Source organism: Vicugna pacos, chromosome 1 (genome assembly GCF_048564905.1).
Source record: "Vicugna pacos chromosome 1, VicPac4, whole genome shotgun sequence".
Lineage (NCBI taxonomy): Eukaryota > Metazoa > Chordata > Mammalia > Artiodactyla > Camelidae > Vicugna > Vicugna pacos.
In genome coordinates this window covers 107,914,521-107,932,956 of record NC_132987.1, presented here as the reverse complement: position 1 = coordinate 107,932,956, position 18,436 = coordinate 107,914,521, and the positions used below count along the sequence as shown (strand labels likewise).

The following is an 18,436-nucleotide window of genomic DNA, read 5'->3' as shown; positions in this document are numbered from 1 at the left end:
TGCCACGCTGTGTTCTGGGCACTTGGGATCCATCAATGGAAAGAGACAAAAATTCCGCTCCGGGATGTCTTCTAACATGCTTTCTATCTCTACCGTACACAAACTGATCTAGATAATTTGGAAAGCGCTCCACGGATTACAAAGTTTCGTCCAATGTCATGACGCATTTTGAGGTCCACATCACTATGGCTAAAAAAATGGAGAAGTCGGGCGCAGACCAACCGGAGAACTCACCCTTGCAAAATCGAATTAAGCCACGAGCTAGAAGACGTCATCGGCGGGGCTGGCCGGGCTGACCACGAAAGTAAGGGTAACCTGAAGCCGTTTTTCCTTAATTTTTCTCTCCAGAAATACTCTTCGCGAGAAGCAAGAGCTTCTCCCTCCGGCCGGGCTCGAACCCGCGGGGCGCGGAGGGTGATGGTGCGTGACGGGCTCTTTGGAGACGCTTGTCTCCCCGCAGAGCCCTCGGGGTGGCGGACCGGCCGCCCTACCAGGGGCCCGGCACCTCTGGGTCACCCTCCCGGCTTCAGACACCCGCCCTCCCGCGACTGACTCTCGGCGGGGTACGAACGCGCCCCCTGGTGGCGGGCGCATCCAGAGAGCCGGGCCCGGAACGAAACTGTCGGGCGGAACCCGGCGTGCGTGCCCGGAGTTTCCGGGGAAGAAGCCGGAGAAGGACCTGCGCGCCGCGGTTCCTGCGGCTGCGGGAGAGGACATGGCCTTGGGAGTCTGGGGGCTGCGGCTCTGGCGGGCCGCCCCCGGCGGGGCTGGCCGGAGTGAGTTTCAGCTGCCGTGGGGACGGGGCGCGAGGCTTAGAGGCGGTATCTGCCCAGAATGGGCCCGAGGCGGATCCTGGCGGGGTCCCGCGGGGCCGGGGGCGGAGGAGGGTCTCTAAGTCCCGGTGGTGGCGGTCGCCCCCTCCCCCCTTGGGGTACAGTCTCGGGGCGCAAGTGGGACAGGGAAGGCAGGGGTGCGGCCGCGAGAGGAGCTTAGGGCGCCTCTCCGAGGGAGTCCACGCCCCGGTGCAGACGTGTCCTTCTTTTCCCATTGGAACACCCGTGCATGCCTTGCCTAATGCTCTGATTTGGGGTTTGGAAAATAAACTCAGCGCTTCTTGCTCTAAATATGGATGATTTGGGGGTGGGACCTCTAGTTATTGGAGCTTTCTTGCCCCCAAGACTTTTTCAAAACGACAGCTTTGCTCACTTTCCCTGTAACTGGGCTGGTTTTGACTTAACTTCCTGGTTACTGTTTGCCCCTTATTGTAAAGCACAGATGGGAAGGCGACCGAGGAAACTGGTGGGCAATGGAGATCTGATGGTAAAGAGCACAGCTCGGATAAAGGCGCGGATCTGGGCAGGCTTTGGGTTCCCTCTGTTGGCGTTTTAATTATTAGTATTAGGGGTTTCAGTTTACCTCTGAGCTCATTTTGGCGAACGGCGTTTAAAATTCCCTTGCCTCCTATATTCTTTCCCTGATGTAGGAGTGGAGCGGGGTGAGGCAGGATGTCACTGATTTGGTCAGCATTCATACTTACTGTAACTTCTACACAGGACTTACGGCAACCTCACCAGCTTCTCAGCTGTCACCGACAGAACTGATAGAAATGCAGAATGACCTCTTTAATAAAGAGAAAAACAGACAGCTGTCATTAACTCCCCGAACTGAGAAGATTGAAGTTAAACACATTGGGAAAACTGACCCGGGCACTGTCTTTGTGATGAATAAAAACATTTCAACTCCGTATAGCTGTGCGATGCGTAAGTAACGAATCAGGATGCGTTTTGACGATTAAACTGGGGGAAGGAACTGGTGCAGAGAAGACAGGATGCTGTAATTGCTCCCTGAACTTCCCGGAAATTTTCCTTTATCTAGTGTCCTACTACTGTCGACTTAGCTGTTGCGGGTGCTATGGGTCTTGCAAAGTTGGTGGTGTAATGCAGAGGTTGTCCTGGCTCTTGCTTGAATCTGGTTGAGTTTAGACTGCTGTAATTGCTCCCGGGCAGAAGAAGGCGGACCTGAATGCATTGTTACCAGTGTGCTTGCCCCTTGTAGACAGCACACTTTCAAGTAAAGTGACTCACGAAGGTCTTTTTAAAGGATCTGAGGATAGAGGGACTGCCCTGGCCTCAGATAACTAGCTTTTTTTTGGTCTTCTTTTCCTTTTCTGCTCTTTACAGCCTAACTTGTCTTTTGTATACTTACCACTTAACCTCTTTGTTGTGTGTGTATGTGTGTGTGTTTAACGTGTACGTGTAAATATAATAGTTGTGTGAGTGGAAATGGGCATGGGGTGAATGGGGGGTAAAATATCTGTTGTGTTCATTTCTTAAGGGAGATAACACTGCTTTGTGTGTGATTTGGCGTGGAAATGAAGGGAACGGCCTCTCTATTATTTTTGGGAAAAAAATGCTTTTGTAGTAGCTTTGATAAAACTGGTAATGTTTAAATTCTGAAAGAACAAAAAATAGATACGTACACCTATGTGCTTGCTCATATGTGATTAGCTGCATTGTTTAAACTTTTGGAAAACTCAGTGAGGATTCCATTTAAGTAATTAACTTGAGTTGAAAACTTATGCTGGTCTACGGAGTGTATACTTTCCACGTTCCTTCACTTTGGCACTTGAATTAGTATTTATGATAACTGCTTACTCGTTTGGCAAGCATTTCTTGAACCTCTGCTTTAGGATGGGCATTAGGATTACAGAAGAGGCTAAGACAAAGCTCAGGCCCTTAAGGGGTTTTACACACATCATGTGCAGAGACGAAGCCCCTGAACCCCCCTCAGCAAGGCCCCTGCCCTCAGACTTGCTTGTCATTCCTGCCGTCAGTCTTTCAGTAAACTTCGATTGATTACCTGTTATATTTCAGGCCTGGTGCTGGGTTCTGGATATACTGGGGAGTGAGCAAAGGTAGGCATGATCCTTGCCTTATGGAAGTTATTTAGACTCTAGTTTGACTGCTTGTGTGAGTAGCTGTGTACTCAAAAAACATCTAATCAGGGTTGGAGTTGCATTCTGGAGTCATGTAACAGGCCAGAGTTGATTGGCTTGTAATTAAAAACTGTAGTATTAACTTGAAGAGTCCATGTAGAGAAGTGAGAGATGATTTGGGAGCAAGACCGCAAACCTATTTAAAATGAATTTTGTATTGATGTATGCTTATATATTTTCCTTCTAAGTTGTGTGTGCCTATTTCCAAATATATCCATGATGCTGCTCTCTGAATATTTATGTGTAGCTCTTGGAAAATTGCTTATTGCTTAATAATTGGCAGATTAATTTCAGATTAGACTTAGCTTTAATGATTTTTGTAAATGGTTCATTTGGGTAATTTTATTAATAATTAACAATACATTGGGTGTGTTGGGAATTATTTTCTTATTGGCTACAAATATTTTTCTTCTCCAAAAAAAAAAGATGGCTTGTAGAATCTTACCTTTCTTTTTTTTTTATATCTTAATGTAGCACTTAAACATGTAACTTTTCACTTGGATTTTGTTAGATTTAGGTCTTCAATCTATTTTATATTCCTAGATTTAAGCGAGTGGTACTGCAGGAAGTCCATTCTGGCTCTTGTGGATGGACAGCCTTGGGACATGTATAAGCCTTTGACCAAGTCCTGTGAAATTAAATTTCTTACTTTCAAAGATCAAGATCCAGGAGAAGTGAATAAGGTATTTCTGCCTGTATGTTCTCTTGTCATGCACTTCCCCACACCCCCGCCCTCCAAGTTTTTCTCTTCTCTTTTCTATTAAAATCTGTTTTCTATGGATTAGGAAATATACATATATGGTCAAGGTCAGATGTTGTCCTGTGCTAGTTAATCAGGGTTTTACTTGGTAGATTAAGCATTTGCATAATTCAGAAATTCTCAGTGGCATTCATATCTCTGTATTTTGTTTTGAGAAAACTGTATGACATGTCTTTTACATTCGTATCTTTGTTCAGTTTACCTTTATTCATCACCCTGTACATTGAGGTCATTTCATTCCCACTGCTACTGCTTGAATTCAGCCTTTGACCATCTTCTCTGGCTCATTTCAATAACTTTGTAGCTCTTTTTCCTCCTCTTCCCTCCCCACCGGCTTTTAAAATATATACTAAAGTCTTCTTTAATAGTCCTGTAAGAGTGGTGTTAAACGGTATGACTAAGGGTCATATCACTTGTCCCTGAAGAACTTGCCTACCTGATAACTGTTCATATAACTTTCCTAGCCCCACGTGGACACTTTTCTGACCCCAGCTGGTCTCTGTAGCTTCACCTTCACTGCATCTTTGCACTTGCTGTTTGCTCCGGCCGCACTAGGGGACTTGGTCACTAGTGGTTTCTGCCACGTTGTCCTCCTGGCTTTTGTTGCTGCTCTTCTTTCAACTCTTTCCTCCCTATTAAAATCCTGTTAAAATCTTTTATAGTTCAATTAAAATGCCACCTGGTCTGTGGAACCTTCTCAGTTTCTTCTTGGCAGAGTGAATCCCTCTTTTCTTCAGGGCTTCACAAATGCTTGGCTAGTATCTCTTCATAGAGTATTTTAATTTTGCCTTGTAATACGAACTGTGAAATGCATTGGATTCTTGGCTCTGTGAAGACAGGGATAATGTCCCCTATGGGACTTTGTCCTTGACTTATATGCAATAGGTGTTTAATAAATATTTGTTGAAATACTTAAAGAAGAAAATGATAGATGTAGTAATGACTAACATTGAACATGTGTTATGTATCAGGCAGTTTTAGGTGATTCGTGGGTATTAACTTATTTAATCCTCATAAAAAAATTCCATAAAGAGGTAAATAAACTGAGGCAAAGAGAGGTTCAGAAGCTTAACCAAGGTTACCAGTTTAGGAAGTGGTTGAGCCTGCATTTGAACCTAGGCATTTTGACTGTCCAGTAGACATTTAAAGCAACAAAGTGGGGAGGATATAGCTCAGTGGTAGAGTGTGCCTAGCATGCACGAGGTCCTGGGTTCAATCCCCAGTACCTCCATTAAAACAAACAAACAAACAAACAAACAAACAGACAAACCTAATCACCCCCCCCCCCCCAAAAGCTTTGAAAGAAAAAAGACTAAAACCAGTTAAGTCAGATAGAGGAAGAAGTGCATTTTGCTGTTGGCCTTCAAGGCCTGGGTTTGTATTTGTTTTGAGTGTATTTGTGTGGTTGTATAGAACACATTCTGGAATAGTCTCAGCCACATACAACCAAGCCAGCCCACTCTTGTCCTCGGGTGTGGAGAAGAGCTTAGGAAAGTCAAGTGCCCAGTTGTAGCAGTGCCAGTACTGGCATAAGGTGGGCAGCTGTAGGGCAGGACTTGTGTTTCTCTTTACAACTCTGAGAAGGTCATTGCGAGGATATCCGTATTAGGTGTGTCCATGGATCGAAATATGCTAGTGAGAGGAAAGCCCACTTAATATAAACATGAGTAACTTGAGTGATGTGTTATGTGCTGTTAGGTATAGGATAGGAGTCATAAACAATTACTAAAAGTTGGGGTTATCCCTCCATGTCTGTATATGATATAAACAGGTACAGATTAGTATGCTTATTTCACTTTAGCACAAATTTGTTAACAAGTTAACTTTCTTCTGAGTTAAAAATAAAATTCCTGCCAGATAGTGAAACGTTTTATTGGTTGATAAACATTGTAGTGTCTGATGTCTTACACAGACATCGCTAACTATGAAGTTGGTGCTTTGTTCTTTTGTGGGTTTTGCTTGGTAGGGGCAGTGTCATGGCCTGGTGGTAACTATTGCTACATGCTGAGGATGGACAGATATTTGAGAAATAGTTCCTCAGTCAAAAGTCAACCTAAAATTTAATACTGAAGAAAAGTTAGTGCATTTTAGTATGTATTATGTCTGTGTGTGTTTTGCTTTTCTAGGCTTACTGGCGTTCTTGTGCCATGTTGATGGGCTGTGTAATAGACAGGGCATTCAAAGAAGGATATGTGGTCAGTTTGGTCAGAGCTCCAGAAGTTCCTGGTAATGTACATATATAAAATATATATATATATATATATATATATGTATGTATATAAACACATGTATATGCATACTTTAATGTGTGTGTGTGTATATACTTTTCATAATCTGAATATCTTGGTACCCATTTTTGATGTTGTATAGATTAAATTACTATTGTATATAAATTTATTTATAATGGGTAGCAAAATTCATTGTATTTAATTATTGAAGGCCAGTTATTAACATTATTAACATAATAGTGGGAAGGTATAGGTCAGTGGTAGAATGTGTGTTTAGCATGCACGGGGTCCTGGGTTCAATCCCCAGTACCTCCATTAAAAGAAAAAAACAAAAACCGATTTACCACTCCCCTCACCGCCCCCAAAACATAGTAGAATTAGGGGAGAATGTTTCTTTTGAATGTGAATTTCATGTAATTATATTGTCTCAGTGTATATTTCTTACCACGTTAAGCATTTATTTCCAAGTGGAATGTGTGGAGGAGGAGGCATGATATAAATAGATTTTCTATGGAAAATCTTTCTGTGGAAAGCTGTGTTTAGGTGGTACCATTTCACTAGGAATGACCGTGACTCTGGAGAGGGACACCATTTTGAGGAGATGCAAGAAGTCCACATTCTTTGTAATTTTCCTAAAACCAAGATTTTAAAACATATGTGTGGTAGGATCATGTTTGCATTTTTCTTTAAAAACGTAGAAGTATTTCACAATACACCAGGAGTATTTCATTTGGCAATAAATGATTCCAAGGAGAATGAAACAAACAAACAAAAAATGAAGAAATTTAGAAGATATTAAAAAAGAAAACATTTCAAGTCCATTTAGTCATTCATTTAATTATTAAATATCTTATTCTTTAGGAATTTTTATGTCCAGTAACTATTTAAAATCTCTGTAGTTATAATATTCCTGAAAAAAGCGTGAATGTTTAAAAAAATACTGGTGATGGGTTAACACAAAGGTGAGTTAATTTCATGGGTGAAGGGAAGGTTGGTAGAGCTCTGACAGGCAGCTGAGATAAGGGTAACAAGTTTTATAATTCGTAGAGTTGGGAGAAATTGCTAACCCTTTGTTTTATGGTCTAAAGATTTATTTGTTGCAAATCAGTAACTTTTTACCCAAACAGATTTGACTTTGCTTTTTATTTATTTGGATTTGCAGTGATGGCTGGAGCCTTCTGCTATGATGTAGTTTTGGATAAGAGACTTGATGAGTGGACGCCGACGAAAGTAAGTGTACTCTTTGGGGTCTCAATTTTGGGGTCTGTACCTTTCTTTGTTAGAGTGATTCCTGTGTTAGCATTGCTGAACGGTACTGAGTGTTGAAGATGTTTAAAAGAATCAGTCAATCTGTCTGTCTGTCTACTTACCTGTCTGTTTGTATTGCTGCTTTTTCAGTCGATTTAAGACAGGCATATGACTGAAGGTACTCAGAACAGTGTGGTGCTCAGTATAAAATACAGGAGCTTAGCTATCCTGGTTGCTGTGGTGATGGGAGGCCTAGACCCTTACCTACTTAGATCCCTAGAGCACAATTTAAAACCACTGCCCTAAACCTTTTTAGTCTGTTGCGTACTGAGATATTCCTATAAACAAAGGTTACATTGAGAGTGGGGGGGGTGAGTTAAAGAATCAGCCTTTGCTAACCCAAGTGGCAGCAAACAACTTGATTCTTCCCGAATGGTCTGCCTTCGTAACGAGGGTGCTCCCTGTTGGCTGGGACTTGGGTGGCAGTAGGAGTCTGGCTAATAAAGCGGTTCTGGATCAGGTGCTGTGTAGGTGGAGGGTGCTGATGGCTTTCAGAAGTTAGGCCAAGAGACTTAGTTATGATTGGGGAGAAGAGGCAAATGCCTAATTCTTAATTAAGCGAAACTGTACGTCCTGCAGTTTGGAAGTCTGGAGATCCGAAAGGGGAGGCAGTATAGAGTCATTGCCATTTTATCAGTTCCACTGTGTACATTTTTTTTCACATTTTACTATCTCTGAAAATAAACGTGTCTTATAGTACTTAGCATCTTACGCTTATAATTGGTAGTGTTTTTTCTCTGAGGTGCGTCTTAGGTTCAGTGAAATATTGTGCCCTTTGCGTCCTAAAAGCAAAAATTTTGGATTCAAGCAGATCCAGTTTTAAATTCTGGCTTTGAAAGTTATTTCTTGTATAATCCTGCCCTTATTGCTCAATATCAAGAAGGAGAGAGGAGGGAAACGGGAAGGAAGGAAGAAGGGGAGGGAGAGAGGGAAGAGGTATGGGGAGAGGTAGGGAGAGGGGCCAGGGAAGAGGCTGGAATGTTTTCTTCACGATCTCTGGACAATATAATTGCTTTTTTCCCCCAAGTCTGTCAAGATTCTTTCTTTATTGGGAAAGTTAAATAAAAACTAATGATCAAGATTTAACTCTCACTGTCTATAAAAGTTGCTGCCTCCTTTTCTGTTTTTTAAAGATAAAACTTAAAAAAAAAAGTACTGGTTAATTACAGTCACCATGGGGCTGGGTGGGAGACTTCGAGAAAGTAGGGGAGAGTTACATTCACCTAACAGCTCTCTCAAACCATGAATGTGGACTTGTTACACAGTAAATTATCCCTGTAACATTGGAGACGAGTCATTTCATGCAGTCTACTGGAAGTTACAGAAATAATTTTATTACAAAAATTATTTGTGTAATAGTGCTTGATCTTTTCTGTATTATAATATGAAAACTCAATTAATTGAGTTTTTGTAAAAAATCTCATAAACATTGTTACCGCATATTAATCATTTTAATTGTGTAAAGTTGACATTTTTACTAAATGGAAATTTCTAATACTGGATTTATGTACATACTGGGCAGGACCTGTGATGACATTACATTTCCTAGTGAAATTTCCATTACATTTCCATTACATTTCTGAAGCACATAAATAATTTTTTCCTTCTGCATTTATTTTAAAAGCTTAGTTTTACTCCTAGTGTTAACAGGTTTTTGTATCTTACTGTTTATTAGCATTTCTTCTTGTTACATCATCATTTTAATAAACATTTATAAGACTGTATAATTTGAATAAAATGTTCACTTAAATTTCTTTGTAGGATTGTCCTTACTTATTAGTAATACAAGCTGATATTTAATTACAAGTTAATTACAAGTTTCAGAATTTGTAGAGTTGGGAGAAATTGCTGATCTTACATTTTATGGTTCAGATATTTAATTGTTGCAAATTAGTGCCTTCTTTCCTAACACATTTGCTTTTGCTTTTTGTTGCAGTTAGATTTATAATAGTAAGCATACAATTTTATTTTATCTGACTTATAGAGAGATGTTTTTAAGTAAATTGTTGCAAAAGGTTAATACTTTCATTTTTAAGGAGAACCTACGTTCCTTCACAAAAGATGCTCATGCTTTAATTTGTAAAGATCTTCCATTTGAAACTCTGGAAGTTGAAGCAAAAGTGGCATTAGAAATATTTCAACACAACAAGTAAGTGTTGGCTTCCTTTAAAAAAAAAATTAAACCTTCCAAAGTTGTATGTATTGGAGAAAATTTAGCTCTTAAAAATTTTTATATTTGATGGATGTAGGACATTACTTACTGCACTAATTACTTTTGTTCATCCCATCATTTATTTCACAACGGGAAAATGTCCCCCACCCCACCTCTGATAATTTTCTTACTTCGTTTTATTTCTCTTTTTCTTTGTCCTCTTTATATCACTATAGTGGTATGTTTCCTTTTTTCCCTTCCATTGTGAAGTGATAGCATCTGTTAGGGAACAGTATTATTTTGAATTTAAATTTAGATTTATTTAAACTGTATTGCAACCTTTCCTTCCCATCTTTCCACTCTTCAAGTGAAAAGGGTAAGACAGAAAATAACAGCTGTTTGGAGGGAGCCAACAGCTGAAGTAAAAGTTCACGCAGCCAAGTCTTAGTCTTCTGTGTGGGAATTATCCATTTGATGAATTTTCTTTGCCAACATTTTGAATCCTACCTGGCTTCTCAATTCCCTTTCTCAATCAGAAAATTTCCAATTTATTTTCTACCAATTGTGAGAGCATAAACTAAATTTTAATATTAATCTAATTGAAATTAGAATTAATTAGAAAGCAAAATCTGTGTTACCAAAAAAAAAAATAAAAATAACATAGATACTAGAGTCTCACACCAAAGTATGCACCTGCAGATTGTTAAAGGTAATGGATTGAAATTTCTTTAGGTAATTATAAATTGAGGCACAGATTCTCATGAGGCTAGTTTATAATACTTAGCATATCCAGTGTTCTTAGAAAGCAGCAGGAATATACTGAACTAGAGTACAAATAGTTCTTTACAACCCAAAATTACCATTAATTCTATAAGAAAATTCCTTGAATTGTTGGAACATATCAGGTCACCTCCCCTGCCAAAATTCTAGAGCCATGTTTGTCTAACAGAAATACAAGGTGAAGTTGTCTGTATAAATTTCCTAGTAGCTACTTTAAAAAAAATTCAAAATAAAGGTGAGTTAATTTTAATAGTACATTTTTATTTAAACAATGTATCTGAATTGTTATTTCAACATATGATCAACATTAAAGAAGTAGTGATTTTTTAGTTCCATTTTTCTTACTAAGTCTTCAGGGTCTGGACTGCATTTTACACTTAGGCGCGCTTCAGTCAGGGCTGGCTACGTCTGAGTGTCCGCAGCTGCCGTTTTGGATAGACTCTAGGCTTTCCCTCCACGCACACTCAGAGTTCCCTTTGGACTTTGGTGACTTTCACTGAATGTGTAAAGGGAAGTAGGGGATCGTTTGGAGGCAAGTTTGAGGGGACAGAGTTTTGGATGGTTGAAGGTGGATTGGTGATAAGGCCTGTCTGCTGCAGGGGGTACTTTCAGTGGCTTTGGCTCCCAGGGGAGAGGAGCATCTCTTAAGGGTGGATCAAGAGGAACAAGTATTCAGAGGATTGGCTCCCTCAGTAATGCAAGGGGGCCCTGGCAGAGGGTATGGCAGGGGGTGGATATCTTTACATAAACCAGTGCTTTCCAACCTTGCCACAGACACGCATAGTATTTGTTTAGTATTCGGGGGCATACAGGCAAGGCTCCTAATAGTGAGTGGTGATGTCCTGATGAGAGCCAGTGCCATGTGGTCCCAGCTGTGCTGTGAGCTGTGCTGACAGAGTTGAGTAGATCCGAGAGACACGTAGGCAGTAGGCTTGGCGTGACTTGGTAATGAATTGGATGGAGGGAGTGCGGTGAAGGAAACAGGGGTCAGGGGCATCTCTGAAGTTTGTCACTTGGACATGTGGGTGGTTGGTTGGTGGTGTCATTTATTAAGCTAGGAAATTCAGAAATAATAAGTTTGGTGAGGAAGGAGAAGTTAAGGTTTTGTTCATTTTGAGAAATGCGGGCGTGTCAGGTGCTTGTGGAACACCCCAGTGGATGTCCAGGAGTGTCTTGGACGTACAGTCTGGGACTCAGAAGAGCTATGTGGATTAGAAGCAGAGGGGTGGACGATATAAAAGCATAAGTGGTAATTAAAGCTGAGCAAATCAAGGAGCTAGCCCAGAGAGGAGGCTTGGAGTGAAAAGAGCCTAGGGACAGAATCCTTGACAGGCAGAGAAGGAGAAGGGTGACCAGATAGTCAAAATAACAAGCAGGAGGGAATGCCACAGAAGTCAGTGGAAAAGAACACTGAGCAGGGAAGGTGAACAGTGGGAATGAGGACCGAAAAGTGTCCACTGAGTTGGCAACAAGGAGGTGCATGGGGAGAACGTTTTGGTGGAGCTGTGAGGCTGTGGCCAGATTGAAGGAGACGAGGCAAGAATGGGAGGTGAGGAAGGGGAGGCTCCAAGGGTAAACCCCCCTTTCAAAAACTATGGCTGAAGAGAAGGAGAAGGAGGGCGGTGGCTTTAAACACCTTTTTGTATATTTAGAATGAAAACATTTTTTTTTTCTTTGCTGCCTCTTAGGTACAAATTAGATTTCATAGAAGAGAAGGCATCTCAGAACCCTGAGAGAATAGTCAAGCTATGCAGGTAAGTAAAAATTTAAAAATTGGCTGCTATGCTAATTTATAGGAAGGTTTAGTGTATGGCTGAAAAAGAGGAATTTGTTCCTTAATTTGTTATTTTTATTACTCTATTCTCTGTTGGTTTGTTCATTGTGTGATATGGTGGTAATTGGAAGCTTCATGTCATCTTCAGGAACAGTTGTGGTTTCTGTTCCTCATTTTATTGTTTGTTATTTTTATTTCTACATCTTAAGAGTTGGAAACCATTGTTTAAAAATGTGATTTTTTTTAAGAGTTAATACTGAAATTGGGCAAAATAGTCATTGTTATGAATTGAACACAATTCATAGGTATATAGAAATACGAATACTGACTAGTTACTGCTTATTTTACACATCAATAAGCTTTGTCAGTCAGAATGTGCTTTCTGTCATGGGAAGGAGAGAGGTAAGACAGTGTATTATGCAAAAATGACTTCATGGCCTGTATCTGTTTTCTCAACCTTATATTTTCTTGACTCAGACCTAACTTTTTACCCTAGAAAGCTGCAATTTGGACACAATCTGTTCCACATGCTAAATTCTGAACTGTATTGAAATTAATTATTGTAAGGTTATAAGTTATCAGTTTAGACATTTGATCCACTTGATAGCATATGTCCAGTGATCCTAAAAATCTTCAAAATTATATCAATGTTAATTAAGAAAAAGGTTCACTGACTTTAATTTTCAAAATCTGAGTCTCTTTACCTGAGATGGTTATGTCAAGGGCTATTAGAGATTGAATTGATCCACATAAATAGTTTGTTCTTGATTAGGGATATAGTGGCAAAGAGAATGAATGGATTGTTTTTTTAATTATTGTAGTGATTTGATTTTGAGGTTTCATTTATTTTTAAAATCGAATCAGATTTGGTGACTTCATTGATGTGAGTGAGGGCCCTCTTATTCCAAGAACGAGTGTTTGTTTCCAGTATGAAGTATCAGCGGTTCACAATCTTCAAGCCACCCAGTCGAGTCTTGTACGAAGATTCCAGGGTCTGTCTTTACCCGTGCACTTAAGAGTAAGTAGAGCTTAATGTTTCACGTCATTCCGTTGGACGGTGGGTGTGATTCTGACTCTTGGTTTTTATACCAATTCGAAGGACATACATTTTAATTTTCACTCACTTGTGTAGCACTAATCTTTTGAAAACTCAGGTTTATGATTAAAAATAATTTTATACAGGATATAAACAGATAATTTAGAAAAGAAATATTAGTTGAGAAAGTCAAATCCAACTGAAGTAGTATTTTTATGTTTAGTCTAGAGGAGGGTGTGGTAAGGAGTGGAGCCCATACTGAGAGGACTTTCTGGAATGCCTTTTGGCCTTACATTTGGCATGTTCTCCCTAATTTTGAGGATCTGTTCCATTTATTCCGTATCATTTTCAGTATTGTTCCCACTCCATGCTAACCCTTTTCTTTTTAAAATTACACTTCTGATTTTTGAAACAACTGTAGATTTGCATGTAGTCGTAAGAAGTAATACAGAGAGATCCCTAGTACCTTTACCCAGTTTCTCCAGTGGTAACATCTTGCAAAATTGTAGTACAGCATCACAGCCGGAGCGTGGATGCTGACGCAGTGAGCACACAGGGCAGTTCCTTCGCAGGATCCCTCATGTTGGCCTTTTATAGCCACAGCCACTCGCACCCACGCGCCTCTGCCCACCTCCGCCTCCTTGCTTCTGGCAACTGCTAATCTGTTCTCCATTCCTATAATTTTGTTATTTGAAGAATGTCATATGGATGGGATCACTCACTACTGTAATCTTCTGGGACTGGCTTTTTTCATTCAGCATAATTCTCTGGAGATTCTTCCAGGTTGTTGCAAGTATCCATATATGCGTGGTTCGTCCTTACTGCTGAGTGGTGTTCCTTGGTGTGTTGGTACTCCGCGTGGATGTACCAGTTTCATTTGTTCATTCCTTTGTGGAGGGTATTTGGGTTGTTTCTGGCTATTTTGAATAAAGCTACTAGAAATAAAACTGCTATGAACATTGATGTATTGGTTATTGTGAATATATGTTTTTAGTTAGTTGGGATAAATTCCTCTGCCCCAAACTTTCCGATGGCTTCTCATCAACAAATGCCAACCCTTCACTCAGTCTCACAGAGCCCTACGTTATCTGATGTCATCTCTGACTCTCTCTGACGTCATCTCATACCACTTTCTCCATCACCCATAATATTATCCACTCACACCTTAAAGTCTCCCAGCAGCTGTTCATCCTGCCTGAGCCAGGTGTGATTTTCCCTTTAAACATACCGCTGCTCTTTCTCCAGAGGGGTGGCATGTACGTATTTAGTAATTTTACCTTTTATCATAGATTTTAGCAGCTCATCCAGTGTAAAATAGTCCCAGGCCCTTCAGCTGACTTAGTAACATGAATGTGATTACTGTGCACTTTGCACAGTTTTCATGCATGCATTCTGATAATCCTCTGCTACGTGAGATTGTTAAGGATTAAGGAAATTGGTTGTATAATTTTACTATTGCCTTCATTAGTTTTTACTTGTTCTTTAAGGTAATTTACTAAATCCTCTAGGGTGTTTGTTTTCAGTATGAGATATCACAATTGGTTCTTAATGACCCTTTCCTTGCATTGTTTATGATTTGAAGAATGACCTCTAGAATGTTGAAATTGGCTGTTTAAAGAAAGAACTGCAGGAAAGTGGGGCATATTTTTGCTTCTCCTTAGAAATTAAGAAGGACATAGAGGAAGAATGGCATTCTCAGTCCTTAAGTCTTTTTGTCTTAAATGTAAAACAGCAGCTGTTCTGCAAAGGACATACCTTTTTTCCTGATTCGAACTCTTAGCCTCATTAATCTGCCTAACTTTTTATATATTTGCTTTGTTTAAAACCTATATGAAGACTTAGCCTCTTTTATTGTAACTTTATGGCTTTGTTTAATTCATAATAAATCTTATCTTTTCAAGGCACATTTTACAGTATGGAATAAGCTATTGGAAAGATCTCGGAAAATGGTAAGTGTTTTTGACAGCACGTGAGTACACTTCTATGAAGAAATTTTCTTTGAAATTAAGCAACAGCCCACCACCACCACAACAAAATAATAAAAGAGAAAAGAAGGAGAAAGAAAAAAAAAGTAATGAGCTGTGTCAGTAGCTAACGCAGTATTGTGGTTGTTGACCTCGTTAGTGCTTTGGCAAGAGAAGACTTGTTATTTGGCAGTTCTCTTTGTTTTTATTTGTTAACATCATGGGAATGATACTGTAGAACTTGAAGGGTAATAAGGATGTCACTGTGTAGTAGTAGTCATTGTCAGTGGTTTTCATGGTGTTACTTAGGTCTTCACAACTTTTTTGTAAACTTAATGAACGTTTAAAGATTTGCCAGATTTGTTTTAAAGCTGCCTTGACAGTTGACATATTAAATGTGCAAATGTCCTGGAAAACCAAATCTGAATGCTTGTGTCACTGTAGTTTCTTCTGTGTCATTAGCATTTAGATTTCACAAATGGAATGACTGGATTTCTTGACCACAACTATCCCTACTCACTGTTTCATAAACTGAGTGTCCAGCTCCTACTTACGTTATCTGATGGCTGTCCTGTGTAAGCTGGCCTCAGGAACCCTTCCTCATTACCCTGATTTTCCACTCTAGTCAAGCTTTCAAGCACACATCAAACTTACTTTCTTGTGCTTTTTAGTTAGTCAGTTAACACATCTGTCATCTCACAGAGTTACGATTTTTTTTATGGTGAGAACTTAAACAGTCCACTTTCTTAGCAACTCTCAAATATACAGTACAGTATTGTTAACTCAAACTTACTTACCGGTTTGTTTCTTTCTTCATGACAGTTCTGTCAAGACACTATTTCCCGCCTTCCTCCCGTCTTTTACACCCTACTCGTTCTTCAGTGCCATGCCCAGGTCTCACCTTCTCCATGAAGCTTTCTCAGAGTAATCTCTGAGCAAATAATCCATTCCTACAATTTCCACTTGATTACACACGTCCTCATATTGTTCTCTGTCTTTGCTAGTACCTCTGCATTCAGTGTGTGAACCCACTCCGGATTTGTTGCACATGTGTGATGCCAAAGTTGGAACCCAGTATTTGACACTTGGGAATATTTATCGATTATTTTGCAGGATGGTGTATAAACCTAGTCCTTATTAACGACTTTACAGATAGAATTTACTTTTTAGGCACTTAGCCATAATATCTTGTGTAAAGGTTACGTAATTCTCTTTCATGAAAAGAAAGATTTTTTGAATAGATGGAATCCAACTTTGTCTCTGGTTGGTCACAATGACTATTTTAGATTAAGAGATTAGAGAATAAATGCGTATTTAAGAAATGAAGAAAAATAGGGGAGACAGTAACCTAGAGTATTTAGTGGAAATCAATGAGTAGCTGTTTCTGCAGCATTTATTCTGGTTTAGTTTTCTTCTTCCACTCTTCATTTTGCTTGTCCAAAGGGAGTAGGTTAAGCTTATGGTTGGTTCATTGATTCAACTACGTTGACTTATTGAGTGTTTGTTACATGCCCGGAACCATAATATAGTGCCGAACAAAACTGACTTGCTGCCTCAAGGAAATTACTTGAACAGGATAACTAGACTTACAAACAGACAATTCAGGGGGACGAGTGGGGCTCTGGCATAAGAAGAGAAGGACCCAAGCCAGGCTGAGGGGTTGGTTAAGGAAGGTCCCCAAGAACTGGTATTTCTTAAGCTGGTTTTAAAAGGTGAAGAAAAGTGTTCCAGGCAGATCATTTGCTTGGGATTGAGTTTATCTCAGAGGAAGCTACTTGTCTAAAAGTCATGGAGGAATGGAGAGCATGGCCAGAGTAAGATGAATTTGGATGTACAGATGTCCTGATGAGTGAAAGGTAGGTGATGAGTCAAGATATGTTTGCTGGAAATGGAATATGAGGGTCTTGTTTTCCATGACATGGAACTTACATTCCCTTCCTGGAGGAGATTGGAGGTAACTGAAGACTTTGAACAAGGATGTGACCTATTGGTAAACTAGTCCTGCTTAGAAACTCATCCTGGGTGCAGCACGGAAGATAGCTGTGACTTGAGCCAGCAGTCCTGTAAGGGGTGGCAGAGGGCAGGATCCTGCCGTTCACGCACGGTTGTGGAAATGGCCGTGAAGGCTCCTTTGGTGGGGTTAACGGAGCTGGTGATTAAACAGGCAGTAAGAGAGCTGTGGTTCCCTCATGCCAGGCTTGGACATTGGGGCAGAGCCCTTCACTGAAGTAGATCGTGCGGGAAGTGGGGCAGGCTAGGAGGAGATGAAGGATACAGTTTAGCTCTGTTTGATAAGTCTGAGTGACATAGAAGAGAAATATGAACATACAGATAGTCTGTTTCTACTAAACCTGCAGTATACTATGTTCAAATGGAATTACTAATTTTTTCAACAAAATAGATTGATTTAAAATACCTTGTGGGAGCATTGCTGATACTCTTCTTATACTAATGACTTCACCTCATAGATAGAAATTAAAATGACTGATTTGAGAAGTCTACATATATGCTTCATATTACATTTCAAATGGAATTGTTGTATTTTACTTGGTAATTTATATTGGGAACTTGGCTGTGTAAGTTTTCTTCTCTTTAACTTATTTAACTTTCTATAATAATTGCTATTGAAGGAGAAAGACAAAGGGTCACTATAAGAGAAGGACCGTGGAATGATTTTAAATGATGGGTGGAGGTTAAAACTAACGTGTTTATTAGAAAAGTAAAGCTACTTATGTTTTCACAGGTAACTGAAGATCAAAGTAAGCCTGCAGAGGGAAGTGCAACTGCATAGTAACTCTCTCTGACTTAAATATGTATAGTAAATTAAAATGAAAGTTTTCTATGTGATGTTTGTGCATGCTTACAAAGATTAATTATCGTTTTCTGCCTAAGATTTACACTGATGTTTACTTTTTTCTTTCTCTAAAGGATAAAACAACCATGTTCACAGTAACAATTTTACATAGAAACAACCCTGTCCACCCTTACTCCCCAGGTGTAACACTTCGGCTAGTTTTCTTCTTTCAGTCCTTTTTTCTACATGTATAAACATATATGTACAAATGCAAATGTAATCTTCAAAAAACATAAATAGGATCATACTAGTATCCATTTTTTGCTATTTTGAACGGTAGGGTAGTAAACACCCTTGTGCAAAATGGCAAGTGTTTTGTAGGTAGAGAGATAAACTATTTACTGAGTTAGCTGAGTATTTCCTGTATACTGGCCATTGTGCTAAGCTTTTCATGTGGAATCTCTTCTATAATCCTGACGACAACCTGTTGAGAAGGTGAGTCCCTTTTGTAAATGAGGAAACTGGAGAACATAGAACTGGCAAGTAGCAAAGCCAGAATTTGGGCCCAGGTAATTTCACTCTCATGCCCTTCGGTACTACACACTGCCTCTCCTGTGAGTAGTTTTGTAGGAATAGATTTCTGGT

General features: G+C 39.8%; 1 protein-coding gene across 1 annotated transcript; it reads left to right on the top strand.

Annotated features, from left to right (window-relative positions):
- The first annotated feature begins 637 nt into the window (after nucleotides 1-637).
- Nucleotides 638-17,844, top strand: MRPL39 (mitochondrial ribosomal protein L39). The gene is made up of 10 exons (XM_006215225.4): nucleotides 638-776; nucleotides 1,554-1,760; nucleotides 3,539-3,678; nucleotides 5,882-5,981; nucleotides 7,146-7,213; nucleotides 9,328-9,440; nucleotides 11,912-11,977; nucleotides 12,862-13,015; nucleotides 14,935-14,982; nucleotides 17,741-17,844. Exons 1-10 carry the CDS (start codon nucleotides 716-718, stop codon nucleotides 17,786-17,788), a joined length of 1,005 nt encoding a protein of 334 aa, XP_006215287.2. The 5' UTR covers nucleotides 638-715; the 3' UTR covers nucleotides 17,789-17,844.
- Nucleotides 17,845-18,436: the final 592 nt, after the last annotated feature.